The 18,151-nt window shown below is 43.0% G+C and overlaps 1 protein-coding gene across 1 annotated transcript in view; it reads left to right on the top strand.

Moving 5' to 3' along the window:
- Positions 1-757: 757 nt before the first annotated feature.
- The window catches only part of LOC128310206 (uncharacterized), a 29,707-nt gene continuing 12,313 nt past the window's right edge, over positions 758-18,151 (top strand). The window contains exons 1-3 of the mRNA XM_053046790.1: positions 758-803; positions 3,616-5,222; positions 16,453-16,544. Of these exons, the coding sequence (XP_052902750.1) occupies positions 758-803; positions 3,616-5,222; positions 16,453-16,544 (1,745 nt within the window). The remainder of the gene's footprint in view (positions 804-3,615; positions 5,223-16,452; positions 16,545-18,151) is intronic.

The following is an 18,151-nucleotide window of genomic DNA, read 5'->3' as shown; positions in this document are numbered from 1 at the left end:
GTGATCGTGTGTGTACATCGATCATGTTCTTGAGAGTATGCGTTTGCGCCATCAATAAAAGAAAATTAATGGAGGCTAAAAATTGGAAGAAGAGAAATAGGATTCAGATAAACGATAGATATGTTCAATGAGGGCACTTCTAATTGAGATATAGCTTTTTTTTTCGTTATCGGTACTGCCGGTAACCTGTTTTAATTTAATTGTTTCAATTACAATTGAAAGACCAAGATCGCATTGCGGAACGATTGCATTTGCATTGCACGTTACTGATACCTTTTTGCGCTTTTCTCTCACCCGCTTTGACGTATGCACTGACGATGCACGGAAACTCATCGAAGGTTTGTCGATGCGTGCTAAAAATAGTGAAGGAAGGAAACAACCCAGAATTGAGGTGCTACTGCGACAACAAAACGAGCCCGAACCAAACCAAAAGACAAATAAAAGGCATCACCTAGAGTGTGCTTCAGCGTGTATCAAGGCGATTTCCCTTTTCGCATCGTGCATCATGGTCACAGAAGAAATATCTTTTGGCATTAACTTGATTTGAGATCAATTAACGCAGCTGCAGTGCTCCTTGGCTGTCGCCGGCTAACTTTCGATTACTTTTTAATACTTTAGGACCGGTAATACTTTTTAGGACCGCGACCGTCATTTTACGTCTTTCGCATAAGCCAGCATAAGTTTAACATTGACAGCCTAGCTTCTGTTGTAGTTTTCTCAGCAAGTGCACAACGGTTATCCGATTCCAAGCGCTTCAATGAATGACGCTTTCGACTATTACTATCAACACTTGTTCCTTTTAAGTGAGTTTCGTGCGTGCGTGCGTGCGTTTGATTTGCTTTTGTGGCGTCGTACTAATTTGCTTTCCCCTACCAATAGTGGTCCCTGTGGTTATCGTTTTAATACAAAAAACAACGTTCCTATACGGAGAAATGGATTCAATTTTTTTGTGTGATTGATGGATATAACTCTTACACGCACACCACCCTTACAGTTGTTGGTTTTTCCTTTCCTTTTTTAATATAATATAATGTTTTGTTTCCAATTAAAAAAAAACAGCAATGCAATAACGATCCCGGTATTAGTTTTTTGAACAAACATTTAAGGTAGTTATGTTGATGTGTAGTTGGAGTAATAGAGTTTTGTGTCATCAGTGAAAATGTGTCCAATATTGACTTGAAGAACCCTGTACGGGGGCGATCCGTAGAGTGATACTGTTCTCGAGTTGCAAAGGTGGTACAGGCAGTATTTTTGAGTGCTTTAGAACTGTTTTGTTTTTTGCAACGCACAACACGCCGAGCAAGGTTTTTATTGATTTTTGGGTATGAATTATCTCTTACGTTTTTATTTTAATTCAATCATAATCGCGTCATCCTGTTCAAAACGACATACTGAGTTTGAATCGCAAGTTTCACTACAAATTGCTCAATATCTCATAATACTGGTTCCTTATTAGATGTTGGTATGTTTATTTTCTGTAACATAAAGTGTATAGTTATAAAATACGTAATTTTTAACGTGTGTGCATAAAGTTTTGTAGACTGTTTATTTTGATGTTTTTTCATGTCTTTTTATATTAGTTGCAAAGTTTTACTACGTTGCATCCGGCAGGGTTCCTTGTGCATATGTGTTGGTTTTTTTTAATGTTGTTAATAATTTCCATCATTCTATTGCTTCAAAATTAAGTTAATTTTTAACAGCACTCACAATCGGTTCTACTGCCATCTTCCGCAATGTCTGAAAAGCTGTCTCAAGAGTAGATGAAAAGCAATTCCTTTCGCTAAAACATGAACGGGAAATAGTATTTTAAAGTTAAAGAGAATTATTGAAAATTCGGTCAAATACCACGTTCACAACATTATTGATCGAAGTCGTCACCCGTTTAGATGTAGGGAAGAGAAAACAGTCAATCCGCCACGCCGCCAGCAGCCCTTTTTGTGGCTGGTTAATAATAATGGATACTTATAAATTTCCCCCGGAACGGCGCGGTGGTGTATTGGTAGCTGCGCCGGTGTTCACACGACAGGACCGGTCCAAAATCTCATCCCGGACCATACCATACTGTACAGCAGGACTGGATGTCCCGCTAGGGGAAAATAAAGTAAAAGAAAGTCAGAAATGTCTGGATTCCTCTCCTAGATCTTTGGAGATTGTTGTGCCGATGAGGAAGGACTTATTCATTTCCTACACGCGTACTACATTGGGTTTTACCATTTTCCATTCCATTTTCTTTTCTCACAATTCTTTCGAAACAGCGTTACAAAAGTGTGTGTTGTGTGTGTCTGCATAGATAAAGGACATTCGTGCGACCTAATGTGCATCCCTTTCTAATAGTGCCTGTTGTGTATATGTGTCAATAAGTGGTGCGCTAAGAGCACGCGATCTGGGAAACAAAAGTTGTAAAAGTTCTTGGATGAAAATGTAATGCAACAAAACAAAATCGGCAAATTCGTTTAGAGAAAACACTATCCTTTAACGAAAGGAAACTAATCTTCAGTGTCGCTCTGTCTCTTTCTTTCTCTCTCTTTCTCTCTCTCTCTCTTTCGCATTTGCTCTCAGTGTGCGATCAAGCTAATACGGTTTGGAATATGTGTGTGTGTTCGTGTGCGTTTGTGTGCGTGTGATACAAATAATACCGGTGAAGCAAAACAAATCGAGCGAAGCAATCGCAAGTGTTCTTCTGGAGCATGATACGTGATCGGCAAATGATCGGCAACCCGCAAAGTGAGCTCCCTTAGTGCTCGATCGGCGTACGATTGGGCCTAATCCACCGATCAACAGATCAGCAAGGCGTGTGATCTACGCGTGTGTAAAGTTTCATCTGCGGATCACATTGTTTTCCACAAGGATTGTATGCCTCAGTGTGCTATTTGTCGTGCCTTGGAGACAGAGAATGAGCGCTTAGAAGCTTTGTATTGGAAGCCGTTTGGATTTCTGGATGCAACATAAACGAATCCTTCGCGTTTGTTGTGTAGATGTGTGTGGTGTGATGTAATTGTGTGTGCTGCGTTGTGGAGAATACCCCACACGGGCATCGGTGTGTATACTACGCTGCCTGCCAACTGTTACTAGCGTTACTAAAACAAACCGTATGTTTCACCACCCATCTCGTCATAATGTCGCGTAGATGTACTAACGACCAACATCATTAGTGTCAGACGATAGTGTGATGATAATAGTGTGTGTTGCTCCGATAGCGGAACTCCGATAGCGTGCTAAGCCGCAACAAAACCGCGACATTTAAAACTGACTTTCGTTTTGTACTTCTTTCTTTTCCATTCTTCCTTTTCGCCGCCTCCGTGCCCGTATTTTGGCTAACTTTGTGCTGAATGGTGTACTACGCGCTATTCGCATTTCGGGCCGGTCGGTGACGACATTCCCTTCTGACGGTTCTCACGATGAACATTACGCTGTGGCGTTGATGTCGGCGCATCGGTCCATCATTCAAACCACCCCGTCATAACCAAATTGGGACGTCGGATCGGAAAATGTATCGGTAAAACGCAACAAACGTCACTGTGTGCATTCTTCACATCGGTGGTGATACTGAAACACGTGAACGCGCCTTCAATTGCCGAAACAATTACACACGCACACAAAAAATGGCCACGGCAGCGAAACAGTCGTCATCCTCGACTTCGCCCTCCAACACCGTGCGAACGTTCGTCGAGGGCCAGGAGGATTTGGATGCGATCGCGAAGCAAATCTCCGACCACGCGGAAGCCATCTACCAGACCTGGAAGGCGCGCGGCTTAGCACCGACTGAGATACTCAACTGTCACACCGGTGACGGTGCCGAGCATGCCTTCAGCCAGGCGCTAAACCCTGCAAACACACCGACCCATCAGCCGGGCGGTACCACCGGTGCAATATCCAGCGGGCAATCCGGTCCGGCGGGAGTTGTGCCGGGCGGCAGTACGTCGCCCACATCCAACGCTGCCGGTGTAGCGGAACTGCTTGCCAAAGCGCCGAACCTCTCCAACAATAGCCTCGAGCAGCTGGTGAGTTCGTTCGTGAATGAAGATAAAGCTCGCATTGCGGCCCAGCGTCAGCAGCAACAGCGTGGAGGAGTTGCCCGGACACCGGCAACGGGCACGAGCTCGGCGATCAAAAGTGTGTTGCAAAAGTTCGAACGAAATGGTGCCATCGGTGGTGATGATACAGTGAGTGGCGGTGTCGGTGTGGCGGATGTCGTGGGTAGACCAAGCTATCTGCGCACCAGCGGAGCCGGCGGGATCGCCAAACCCTCGAGCCATTTAGGTAATAGTAGTAGCAACAATAATAACAATAATTTTAACACCCTTAATAAGAACGACGTCCCGGACGTGCTGAAGGACACGATCGTCGAGTCAAAGTCGGGCGGGACGGTGCGCGAAAAACCGCAAACCCCAGTGAAACCGGAGCACCTGCTCAACCATGTGCCGAGCTGGCCGCTAAAGAACCGCGTGGTTAAAACCGGAGGCGCCGGTGCGAAGGTGATTGGCGGCGGTGCCACCACACCCGTCAGCTTCGCGAAGAACACCGCGGATCTTATGGATGAAGTGTCACGGGAGGAAGAACGTCTGATAAACGCGCTGAAAACCGGCACCGTGCTGAACAGTAGTGATAGTATTTTACCGGAAGTGATCACCTCGACCCTGCCCGATCGTGACGTACCAGACTACGGTTCCGTTGTGGACCATCGGGCACAGCTGGCAGGACTGAGTAGTGGCGCCGGCAGCAGCCATAGTGCAGGTGGTAGTGCTATTTACAACACTCAATCCGGTCCCGTCGCAGCAATGGTGACTGCGGCGTCCGCCGGCAACGGTGGTGGCCCGATTGTGGCCGCCACCAACGGTTCGCCGACGCTGAACGGCAACGGTACGGCGAATGGCAACGGTACCGCAAACCACAGTTCCGGTGACACGCCAAACGTGAAACACTGGAACGGGGTACCGATGAAGCCGAACCACATACCGATCCTGAACATACACCAGATACGCGAGCAGGAGAAGCTGTCGATGAATTTCACGCGCAATGTCGCGACGACACGGTTACCGAAGGACTTTGGCCGCGCATCGGCTGACGATGAGAAGAAGCTCAACATGCAGCCGAAAACCATACCGAGCCCGATACGGCCCTTCCTGTCCCGTGGTTCCGTCGCAGAACGTGTGCTAATTTTCGAAAAGTGTCCCGAGAAAGCACCACCCCGGGAACGAGTGAAAGAACCGGTCAAGCTTCAGGTGAGTGTAACGTTAGGTTTTAATATCGTATATGCTCTTCCATTCATCAGTATTGCATTCAGATTGCTTGACAGAATATTGCTTGTTTTTTAAAAAAGTGTGACTGATAAAGGTGAAGAAAATAGCATTTTAACGCTAATGCGCACAACGAGGTGTGTTGATGTCACATCACCCATTGTGCAGATCATCGAGGATAGTGTCTTAATAGTCTCCCTGGTCCAGCTAGTTGCTTTAACTGATCAATTTACATGCTCCATAAGTCTATATTAAGTTATCGAAACATTAACCCAATTAATGGCAGTTTGCTCAGTAGAGCAGACGTAGAGAAACTTGCGAGGACTTGCGTAGAGAAACTATACGCGATACACAGTGATGGTTGTGGTCTAGTTTATGCTTACCAATGGATCCAATTAGCGAACGTGTGAGCGATTGTGTCAATCGAGTTACATAGTTAGTTGACCTATTTGAGAAGCAGAGACGCGTCCACACTTAAAAGTGGTACGCCTGTTGGTAGCACAAACCAGTGGTCATGGGTTAAATGACTGCATGGGGAATGTTTGTTTTGCTCGCTAAAACGCACGTTCTTCTATACAGTATATATATTGGATTGAACTTGACTCCCCAATGATTTATGAATCTCAAGAAAATTGAAAACTCCTGTAGAATTGGTCATTTCTTGAAGATTTATGAATCGCAATGCAATAACGCTTTCTATTACGCGTGTTATCTTATTACTGTCTGGAATAAATATTTATACACTGATGAAATTCCTATGATTCACGAATATTTAGCTAATCGAACACTAATTGGAATGACTTTGTTCAAGAGACTCATTACACACAACTAGTGATGGGAAAGTTCCATTTTTTCGGAACGAAACGGAACTCAACCAGGTTCTTTTCTTAAAGAAACGGAACAACTTAGGTTCATTGGTTCCTACTTTCACGAGAAAATTAAAATAATCCTGTATGATATGATTTTTACATATTCATTACCAGTATAAAGCTTATAGTTGGTTTACAGTTTTTGGCTTACAACCAGTGTTTAATGTAAATATGTTACTATGAATTCTTCGCAACTATCAACGAATTTTTTTATCAGAGCTGTGAAAACATCATTGAACAGAGGAAGAAATTTAAACAAACAAACTGAAGAATTAAGGAATTTCATGATATGTTAAGATCGAGTGGGCTTTTTTAAAAAATGTCGAAAAATAAGACATGCATTAAAGAATGTAATATTCGAACCGATCGCAACTACCATCATTAACAATCGTAGTTTTGTCTTATAAAAAAATGTTGTTAAGGTTTCTTAATTTCTTAATTCTTTTCATCGTACAGTCAATATCTGCTCCGTTTTCTATAAAATTCGTTCCATAGAGAATCCAATCCTTTCTGCTCTGCACACCAGTATCGTGGCACACGGATAGCTGTAACCCATTAGAATGGAATACAACATTGGGGCAGATACCATAAGTTAGAAAGCTTAAGCTTTCAGCCTGAATCTGTCAAATAATTCAGGTATCGGGCTGAATCATTTTGAAAAGATTCGTAAAGGGCATAACATTTTGACATAAATCATAAGGGATCATTTTTGCAGAACCACAATTAGAGAAATATCGATTAAAGTTTAGAAAGTCATTTCATTCATGTGCAAACAATTAAAAGTCGTGTTTTCTAATAATAATAAAAAATCTAGTTCGATTACCTTTTTTTTATTCATAAAAAAAAGTTTGTTTACATTTTTGGCGTACGGGAAACATGAGCTTACCTGGGTCATACCAGCAAGCAATATATTTTGTTTTGACATTTGTGAGCAGCTGACCGATGCTTTCATTAGAAAAACAATCGCAAACGTCAAAACGCATTCAAAAAACTGGCTTAGAGAATGATTATTGGTCATTATTGGTTATTGAACCTCTGATGAAGTTAACGTAATAATCTTCGCAAGAGGAAAAAACATTAGGAAGAAGACCAGCCTCGATCGCTCCACAGAAGGAACGGAACGAACCAAGTAGGTTCGGAACGAAATTCCCATCACTAAACACAGCACTAACAGAATATGCCCTTCTAATAGAACTTTTATGTATAAGCATTCGGCAGGCTGACTGATGATCAACAGGTGATCACCTCAAAAGTAAGAATCTGACTATAACTATAATCTGTTATATATGATATATGGATGGATGCGTATATTGTTATATCACGTATTGACAGTCCTCCACTGTATGCCGTTTTGCGGAATTTCTGAGTCGTAAATTTAACAGACAGTGAGTTCTACCCATTTACGTGCAGTGTTATTGTCATGCTTCAAAGTTACCTTACCCATTTCTTTCAATATCCATGGCAGATTTTTTGTTTATGCCATTGTCATTAGGTGGTGGTCGTTAAACACAAGTTTGATGAGATACTAGTAGAGACTTTTTTAAGCTTACTCCAATAAATGCCGCATTAAAAATGGCTCTAATGATAATCTTATTACGTTTCGGTTAGCTCAGTAAGCTGTGGCTGCTGTGAACAATGGCGTATCCGGCGTAGTGTTCTGCCCAATGCGTGATCCCATCAATATAATGTTTCCGATTCACCGAACACCGGCTTTGGATTGCCACCGGTGTGTGATGAGTTGTGATGGTGAACATGACAGCCTATTAACCACTTTCATGCGCATTTTCGTTGCGCTTTACTGGTTTAGGCGAGCACAGGCGCACCGTGCGTGTGCTATGTGCGAAATGTTGACAAGAGAAGTAGTAATCAACGGTCTACCGCTACTTGATCGTGTGCGGCAGTTTACACGTGCATTGTAGGTTGTTTTGTTTAGTTGTGTAATAGTGATTATGGAATTGATTTTACAACAAAATAATTCACAATAAAGGAAAGGACCCTGCGAAATTCTACTTGAAGAAGTAAACCCGTTGAAGTATTGATTTGGATACTTGTTTGAGACATACTCCTTGCGGCACAGCGTCACATTTCGAGGCGCAGTTGATGATGCTGTATGCTTCACATTCATTTTCGTTTCCATCAGCACGATCCGCGTGGCGGTTTTGCCGCGTTCTCCTCCATTCCGCTAGCAAATGAATTTACGCCCGCTAAATTTACTGCTCTTCGCTCAAGGTTACCGGGGTACGGTGCCGTAGGAAAACTTCACCCGCTGCTCGGTACGGGGTTTCGTTTTCAATTCGGAATTTAATTCGGGGCTTTTGTGTGATTTCCACCTACCCAAGCAACGGCACGCCGGATGAGCGAGGCTCGAGGAAACACACTTTGGGCATGGTTTAATTGTGCGACTCGCCGCACACAACGATTGGTCAGGGTTGCGCGAGACCTTGAAACAGTCTCACGCGCTCGATGGGCAACATTTTGGCAGCTGACGATGATTTTGGCAGCCTCACTGTGGCCGCACGCGCTACGTAGAGTGTAGTTCGGATGTTGGTTAGCAGGGTTTTAAATTATGTTATTTTATGTACGCGCGCTGCGGCGGTTTTCTACGAACAATGCCGCTGGGCCCAACTGTAATGCTACTTATAAGGGCTTCGGACGACCTTCGGATAGGAAAAAAGAGCAGCGCAAAGTATGTTTGTAAACAGTAAAGAATTCTTCATCAAAAATTTAATTTGTTCGCTAAATCGCTACAATTTATGAGCTGCGTTGAACAATTGCACAAATAAAACATTCAATCCACAATTTTCCCATTATGGCTTTAAAATTGTAGAGACCAACCGATTTCGGTATTTTTAAGGTGAAACGGTCGCAATATAACACCGTCCCTTCGGTGTATGGCTGATTGATAATTCAACAATCGATTCGCACCGCTAATGATAGTGACAGCACGTCAAAACGATGTCAAATAAAACACCCCACGCCAATATTGCGGTTTCGTGCCATCGAAAAGGTTATGACCGGATCCAAACACTTTCTAGCCCCCCCCCTTTGAAGGTAAAAATTAATCTAAATGGACGCCGGTTAGCACGGGTGTGCGCGGGAAGCCTTCACTTTCGCCCCCGGGGGGTAATGGTAGTTCGGTTTTGCAGCGTCACCGGCAAACCCATCCGTACGTACGATCGGGATCGAACTTTCATTTCGCCGTTCAACGGTGGATGCATTTGCGTACGTGCGCCCGGGCTGGGCATTACGCGAGATTTGCATTAGAAAAAGCGTTCGACGCCGTATCAATGCTGCTCGATCGCAACGGCCCGCACATATACACTAGATGGGGGTTGCAGGCAAACAGATCGATCACTGTTGGTTTCCTTTTATTTCCCTTTCATTGATCGTGACAGAATGGCCCGACCGAGTGGCCGCAGGAAATGATAGTTTCACCTCGGTTGTGCATCGAACATGCCGCGGAGAAATCGTGCGATGGACGGTTCTATCTTTATGCGTACCGAACGACCGTTCGTAAACGGTATATCGTAATGCTTTCCACGCATTACGCACCTTTCTGAGCGGCGACAACGAAATTATACGCAAGGAGCTGTGCGTCGATACAGGGCAGCCATGTGTAGCAAATCGCGGAGTGAAATGATTTCGCTGTAAGCTCTCTGTTGCGACGGCTCAGTTCAATGTGATGAAAAACTATTCCCCATTTCCCGCTGCCACCAGCACTGTCGTCGTAGAGTTTTCCGCTTTTTTATACAACTATTCTCTTTCTGTCTCTCTTACACACACTTAATCTGCTCGTTATGTGTTTGGTTGTGCGTAAAAACAGCGATTAACTATTGCGAGGGTAAGGACGGAATGGATGAGGCAACTCACTAACGCAGCGCACGTGTGCACGCATAAAATTGTGCGTAAGTCGATGAACGTGAGCAAACAACCTTGCAACAACCACGACGATCGTATGACGGACTGATGGAGTCATACAGTGGTTTGGGTGGTGTTGTTAATAAAATCTGTGAACGATATCAGGAAGAGCTCGCACCATTCGGCATTGTCGTATTGGAAACTTCCGATATTCTTTTTCTCGATCGACGAACTTGCTACAATTAACCTCGCGAAATGTTGGCTTATTCTGCCCTGTCCCTGAAAGTTCTTCAGACAACCTACAGAACATGTACCGCGCACAGACCCTAAAAAGGAAGACGTTCGAGTCGGTCACCTTGCCCAACAGCGAAGCCCTTACTGCTGCTGATTTGGAAGACACCGTCACCGTGCATCGTCAAGAACTGGGAACCAACAGACGAGGTCAAACAGCATAGTTTCGCACCGACAATGAGCCATTACGAACGTCCCACGTTGGGTAATGGCAGAGCGAACCAGTTGCGGATGGTGCGGCTGCGTCTGCAGTCTGCGTATGCGCCATGCAATATGTCGAATGAGCCTCACAGCGTCAGTGGACGAGAGTTTAGGGAGTTGAATTAAGCGGTAAAATGGTCGTGACAGTTGATCTCGATTATGCACTGGCGTGTTTGGCATTGTACGCTGCGGTCGTGTGGGTAGTAATTTCCAGACAAACAACCAGCTACGTACCGTGATGCTGCGAATCAAGCCAGTACATTCCCTGCTCATGTGCGCAAGCTGCACACCAAAATTCTTTGGCCTTTCTTCATGCCAGCTAGCTATAAACCATCCTCGGTGCGTTTGACACTAGCGTCTTGTAAGCTGAGCAGTGCCGGAGTTGTGTAAAAAAAAAGGCAGGCGACATAAAAATCTTAGATTGACAGATCATTAAAGTAGTGTTGATCCAAAATTAGGAAAATGGTTACACTTGGCTGAACCTTGTCATGCTGAAGATTTTACGATGTTTGGCCGAGCGAGAGTGATGCAATGCCAGAGAAAGGCAAGTTAGTTACGCTTGCGTTGCAGTGTTGTATTTTGTGTGAATTGAAAAGAAGACCTAATAGGCAATGCGAGTAACGGTTGCTGGAAATTTATATGGAAGATTGATGATTGCCCCAAAACGTGCGTCAGATACGTCACTTTGTGGCAACGATGACACTAAAAATCTCTATGCCGAAATTCTTTACAGTCCATCTAAATCAATAACTCAAATGCCATGCGTAGTTTACGATACGGTCGGAGAAAAACATTATTTGATTTAATTTAATTTTTGGCATATGTTTAATTGCCACCCTGTTTTATCTGATCACCAACTTCTAGTCCACGATCCAAAGTTTATAAAAAAATAGTTTAATGAGTGCCGTAATGGAGGTGTTATATTACAGCTTTACTCATTTTAAATTTATAACTACTTGTTATTTATTGTTGAAAAGGTTTGGACAGATCAGAAAATCGTTTTCTTCCAACGAATTCACATCTTACATGTTTTACAGAAAGATTTTTCGGGCGTACAGTACGAGATATCGTAGACGAGTTTTAGAGTGAATTTTATTAAAATCAGTATAAGCAATTATTATTATTGTACCAGCTAGGTAAATTCCATTCTGTAAATATGAATTCCTCAACCCAACTCCAAGAAGCTTAGCAGCGGGATGATCTTGCCGCGAGGTGTTTCGGAAGCCGCCAAGTGGGTTATTAAATTTTATTCGTTTGCACAACCGCTTGATGGGGGTTTCATTTAAAATGGTGTTGGTGGCCACCATTGGCTGGTGGAAGGCGGACACGGGGCATGCAATAAAAGTGAGATTCCTACATGTATTCCTACGTAACCGCGCTTCTCAGTACCAACAGCTTCGCGTAAAACTCAAAGTTGCCCCTCAGCGGCCGTCAGCGACTTGACACACCTCTATCAGCAACACACGGCTCAGTTTTTGCTTGCGAGACAACCGTATTGTGGGAACAATTTGCTTCGCTTACGTCGGTCTCCTCCGTCCCAGCTGGTGCTAAACAGTGCTAAAGATTCGTGCCCAGAGATTCGCTGTTTTTTTTCTGTACAATTTTACGCGACGTTGGGCGTCTGTTTAGATCCGATCTGCTGTGCACGATCGTAGATTCTTTTTGCGTGGTATTGATACATTCACTGGCCTGCCAGCCAGAGTCAGACATTGGCCCGGGTCTAGATGAACCGGAAAAGTATGCAATTACGACGCCTTCGTCATATTCGTCACGATGTAGTCGATCTGGCTGGTTTGGCCGAGTGCCCCCCCCTCGTGCGTGTATATGTGTGTGCGATTTTCATGGGTAGGGCCCGTGCTTGCATCTTAACTTTGAAGGCTTCGAGAGCAAAAGGGCTTTGAAATGTGGGATTGGAAAGGTTCGCTGTTTGCATGCATGTGGAGACCGCACCATACCTGGTGGTATTGGAATCTGCGTCGCTGCATACAAGGTTTGTGTGACAGGGGTATAATTTAGGCAAATTCAGGCAGATTTTCGAACCTTGTTTCTAGTCTTAAATGGGCCGTTTAATTTGTGGCCGGATTCCCCCTGCACGATAGCGCATGCTATTAAAATCGTTTACGTTCAATATAATGGGGGACCGCCAACATGTCGGGACGGTCTCTGATGGTGGTTTTATAGTGGTATCGGTATCAGTAGTATTTATAGCCAACCGTACTACTGCCACTCGTGACTGGTGAGTAGTTTGCAGTATTTTGTTGATCTTTGCTTCGCTTCAATCCACCAAATACACAAGCACGATCATTATTTGTACACACACACATCGTGCAAAGCAATATGCCAACTGGTAACGACTGCATGTGCATCACAGGTGTTGGTGCATATTTGTGCTGTGTGTACGCTCCACTGCATGGGATCAGATGATCGTGCGATTAAACCGAATAGTAGTACATCGCACTGTGTGTCGGATCATAAATTATCGTCATTAATTGTTTTATGCTGGATGCAGCTACTGACTGCTGACTGCTACTGGTAAATTCGCTACAAACTGTAACAAGCATACAATCGTAAGATATGGCAAGTCGGTGGGAGGGAACTGGTTTTATTTTATTTTATGTTATTAATATATTTTGTGGATGACGGTAACGCACATCCATAATTCATATTTTTACAATGCAATAAACCGTGTGAAATGTTTTTGAAACTCTTCAATCGCTATTGCTCAATTCGTTACCGGCCGCTTTCTTTACTCGATCGCATTTGTTACTATTTTATGTAACAAAAGTTTAGTATTGCTGACGTGCTTGTAATGAGTTTGTTGGAATTTTCTTTGTTTTTTTTCTGTTAAACATTTTTAAAGAATTGAATATGATCAATTTACAAAAGTTCATTAATATGTATTGTTCAAACAAAAGAAAAAGATCTCTGAGGTTTACTTTTTGAAAACATTTACTTTTTCATCTGAGGTTTACTTTTTGAAAACATACTTTATTTCTGCAAATGTTTTTATCCTTCAAGGATCTCGCAACCTCTCAAATATTCACATGTTTTGCGATCTAGATCGGGTTTTTGTTTTTCAATTCCTGTCCCTTTTACGCTGGTATTTTGGTTTACAAATATTTGTTTATGAGACGAAGAAGTGTTTAATGTTCCATTGCGGTGCGCATGAAATACTTAGCGAAACAGACACGACGCGTTAATGTGCTCAACACTTCTCTTTTAAAAAGGATTAAATGTTAAGATTATACCTCTTTAAGAAAGCTGATTTATGTCTTGTTGGGAGCGTCGTGTATTATACGAGGAAAAATGAAATAACAGCTTAAGAATTATAATTTTTTTGCCCGCTTATAGCTGCGGTTAATTTCATCACGACGGATTCAATCGTATGTGAAGATGCTGTCATCGTATTGGGATGGTAACATCCAAATATCAAAAACAGGTTTTTAGAATACGGCAAAAGAATCTACACATTCGTTAGTTGGGCGCAAGGAGTGGGTGCAAATGTTGCCTGAAATTCATCGAATGAAACAACCAGTGGAAGAAAATGCTTTGTAAACTTACCATTAAATATTGAACGGATTGTTGTGTATTAAATTACATGCTCCCAGTAATATCATTGACTCTCTCATAATTTTAAATACATTGTTTCAAATACCTGCCTATAGTGGTGGCGCACGGGTGATGGCAGGGAAGTAGCATAAGGCGTAGAAAGTGATCCATCACGAGACCGATTTGACCAGCTGATGGACGGCATCACTCGTTTTGTTGTAATGCTCAGTATGTTTTCCACGTTACGTCACGCGCTACGCGTCAACGGCGTAGGAAGTGGGCGTTCTGCACGAATGAGCTGTAACTTTTTATGTTTTAAGCGGGGTGTTTTTTAGTGTACCGAAAACGATTTACGTGTCTTTTCAAGCCTTACAAGCATACACTAGAGAAACTGGCCAGCAATATGCGCTCCAAGTGGAATTTCTATGAATGTTTGAGGCATCGTTCCGTTCCGGTTGTATTCGTTTTAATGTTTCCGATGAGAACAACAATTTGCTTGTAAATATATATATAAATAAACATAATGAAACGGACGAAATGTGCATACAATTGGGTAATCAAAACCAATAAGTAAAATAACACACATTATCGGTTTAAAGCATAAACGTGTAAGACGAAAAACGACTGCCTATACGTATAGAAAGAACTCAAAACAAACGTAGTCGTTTGGTTAATTTAACTATGCTCAAAGTCCATCGAACTGTTGGCAATTCAGTTTTTCTTTCTCATTGATACCTCCCGTTACTTCGGCTGTGCCGAAGGAATTTTGAAGTATGCAAATGATCCGCGCCTAAGGTTGGTGTCCGTCCTATGCGCGAGTCTTTCGAACGTGCCGTTTTTTAATTTTGTACAGGTCTTTGCTTTTCTCCAATTCATGCTCGTATGCTTTTATGCTTCGATACGCATGATCGATGAAGGGCTAAGTTTGACGGATGTGTGCAGAATTTGGTTTCGGACCGATGTGCATGTCGTTCCGATTGGTTCATTTTAAAGCGCCGAAGCATCTGATGATGCGGTCTCGAAAAAAGGGATACATTTCAATGCGTACTGCCGAAATTAATCTGATGTAAGGTCATTGGTTACAAGCTTTCTATGTCTAAGGAGTTCTTTTAACGGCTTATACACAGGCGAATGTTATTTCGGCAATTTGATGCAAGAAACCAAGCGACGTGATTTTACGCCCGTGTCAAATATCCCAATTGTTTTAGTGCATATAATTACTTTAGACCAGGGGTCTCCAAATTTTACAGCAAGCCGCATTGGTTGAAAATACTGTATCTGGAGGCCAAATGCTTAGTAATTTTGAGGCCATTTATGTAGATTTTGTGCTCGAGATTTATACCTTCCAATTTTATTAACTAGAACAGTAATTGATAGATGAACGGTTATAAAATATTACAACTTGTTTAAATAAATCAGTTGCATATGTTTAGAGACCTCTGCTTTAGACAATTGTGTTCTATAAAAAAAAGTACTGCACAGCAGTAGTCACTCCTTACTACGAGGACCCATCCAGACGAGAGATTCACGAAGACTTTTTTGTCTGTCCGATAGCTGGCACAACTATTCCAATTTTTGGTTCAGTCTCATCTATAAACTGGACCACGAATGACTCAACAGTCAAACAGTGGCGTACGAACAGAAACCATCCTTCTGGTGCACTCTAGCTTACACTAGCATGGATGGGTTGCAGCGTATTCCAAACAGATGTTACGATCCCCAAACTGCAGGAAATTGATTTTCTTTCTTTTTTAAAAACCATGCGCACGATGGTACGGGTAAACGTAATGTTCAATCGTGCCCCACAAACCATGTGTGTAGTTTCGTATCGGCCATATTTTTCCTGAACTATGTTTGTGAACACCCACAAACTGTGGCGTGATCGATTTATTGCGTCAAAATTATGGCCCCATTTCTGAAGCGTTTCTAGAATAGTTTATGCTGCTATATTCAGATTTATCAACACTTCGCTAGTGTTTTTCCTATTAGTTTAGTGTTTGTACGTAAACCAATAAATACTGTTAATGACTGAATAAAATCCGTCCCTATGTTTTAAAGCCCCAAAACATGCAAGGACTGTTTAAATGCGTAAAATCACACAATTGTGATCGCGTCATATTTGGATGTCAGTTCTGTCCTTCTTGGTTCGATGCTCTTTTCCGTCCGCAGCACACAGCAACACATTTGTTGACGGCAACATTTGGTCTCGTTTTCTTCTTCATCGCACCCCGTGGCGCCTTTCGGACGCACATGGGTGATGGGTGACAAAACTCATCATCGTTCGTTCTAGCGACCAAACCGCCTTATTGATTCCACCGTTTAGTGGGTGCTCTTCTCGTAATGCACTCATGTTTCGCCGATTTGGTGACAATAAGTACGAATTTCCTGGTTACTGATATCTTTCTTCTTATTTTGTTTTTTTTTTCGTTTCACTTTTCACTTTACAGTCCAAGCCTGTCAACCGACTGATTCCGCCAAACATTCACGCAACGCTGCAGCGACATCTGAAAAACTCAACCAAAGCCCCCTACATACCGCAGTAAGTATCGTAACCACCGACCTTTATCTTCGTCCGCTGATTTTTGGTTTGCTTTATTACGCGAGTTTTCTGTTGTTCTGTTCTTTCATCTGATCTGTTGTAGTGGTGTCGACACCGTACCACAAAACGGTCAGTATCATGTATGCGTTCGGGTGCTACACCTACACGAAATCTTTATTTGCATAAAAAGTCGCTGTCGCCAGCAGTTAAACAGCTGGGACAGATTTGTTGTGCCCGTAAAACAGTACAACCCATATCAGCATGGTCGCTCGATACACAAATGGGCAGCATCTTCGAATCCTCTACCTTAACCGCACTTGAACCTTCAACGAGTGGTATCCTTTGTGGCGCTTAGCGAACGAGATAATTCAAAATAAAAACATTTAAAAAAAGCGTCAATCACCGACACTGCCAACGCAACGGTCTAGCGACATTGGGAGTGCTGCGAATGACGACGATGTCTGGCTACAGCAACGACGGATGATGATGAACCAGTGTCGCATCACGAAAAATTTCACTCGACAAATGTAGGAAAACATGCGTCGGCAAACAGACCGGTTGGTTTCGCTGACCAGTCAGTCTGGTGCTTGAAATTTCCTCCCCCAGGCCGAGGGTGAGAGCGAAATAGATTTGCAACTTGTAAGATTTTAAAGCGCCACGAGTGTCCTTTGGGTGGTTGTAGCTACTTTCTTCTTGTAATTATTTTTCGGCATTTGACTGACCGTGACTGAACCGTGTTGACGTAGAGATGAATGTAAATAGCTTTTCTTATTCGTAGTATCTTCATATTTATGTTGCTAGCAGTGAAAGCAATGAAATGCTCTGCGTTTTACTGAGCATCGTTCAACATGGAACATAATTGTTTTGCTTCGCAGTTCTCAGTAATGCGAGCCGTTGCGTGATTCTTATCATTTGTAATTTGATTCCTTAAATTTAATTCCTATTTCTGCCCATTCCGGTTGTGCGGTTTTCAAGTGTAATTCGAATGTTTGAGCCGGTTCTTTGACACCTGTTGACGTCCAGACGCAATCGGATCTCTCGCAAATATATGCGTCAAAATTTTGCCATTCCCAACAGCAGGAAATACTTGTGTCTTGAAGAGCACATTTGAAGGGATTCCGTTCTGCAACGAGGCACATTTGGAACAAGGGTTTATGTTTGTGATGAACTTTTTGACGGATCTCTAGTTTTGAGCAAGTTGTACCAGTGTATCGATTTTCCAGGTCCAGGGAAAAAATGGTCTATTAGCGCATTCTGTAGACAACACTCATTAACCCTCCTTACTTTCGGCCACAGCAAACATCTTCCGGATCGTTACATGCTTGGGTATTTCGTGCATCAATTCTGTTGAATAAAACTTTCCATTTCAACCATTCAGTGCGGTTGCTTGGTACCGTCTCCTCCATCTTTACTGCCATTGTTGTGTTGAGATGGAATTTCAGGAAAATTTTACGACCCAACAATGGGACTCTTTCGGTTTGAAATTAGACCTCATTAAGCATCGTTTCACGTCCGCTCCGAGCAAAGGGACGCTGCGTGGCTTAATGTTGATCTCGTTGGGTCAACCACCATTGTCGTCGAATTGGCCGGAACTCGCGCGGGAAAGA

The sequence above is a fragment of the Anopheles moucheti genome, chromosome 2 (genome assembly GCF_943734755.1).
Source record: "Anopheles moucheti chromosome 2, idAnoMoucSN_F20_07, whole genome shotgun sequence".
Lineage (NCBI taxonomy): Eukaryota > Metazoa > Arthropoda > Insecta > Diptera > Culicidae > Anopheles > Anopheles moucheti.
Note: the sequence above shows the minus strand (reverse complement) of the source record. Positions and strands in the feature narration are given on the sequence as shown.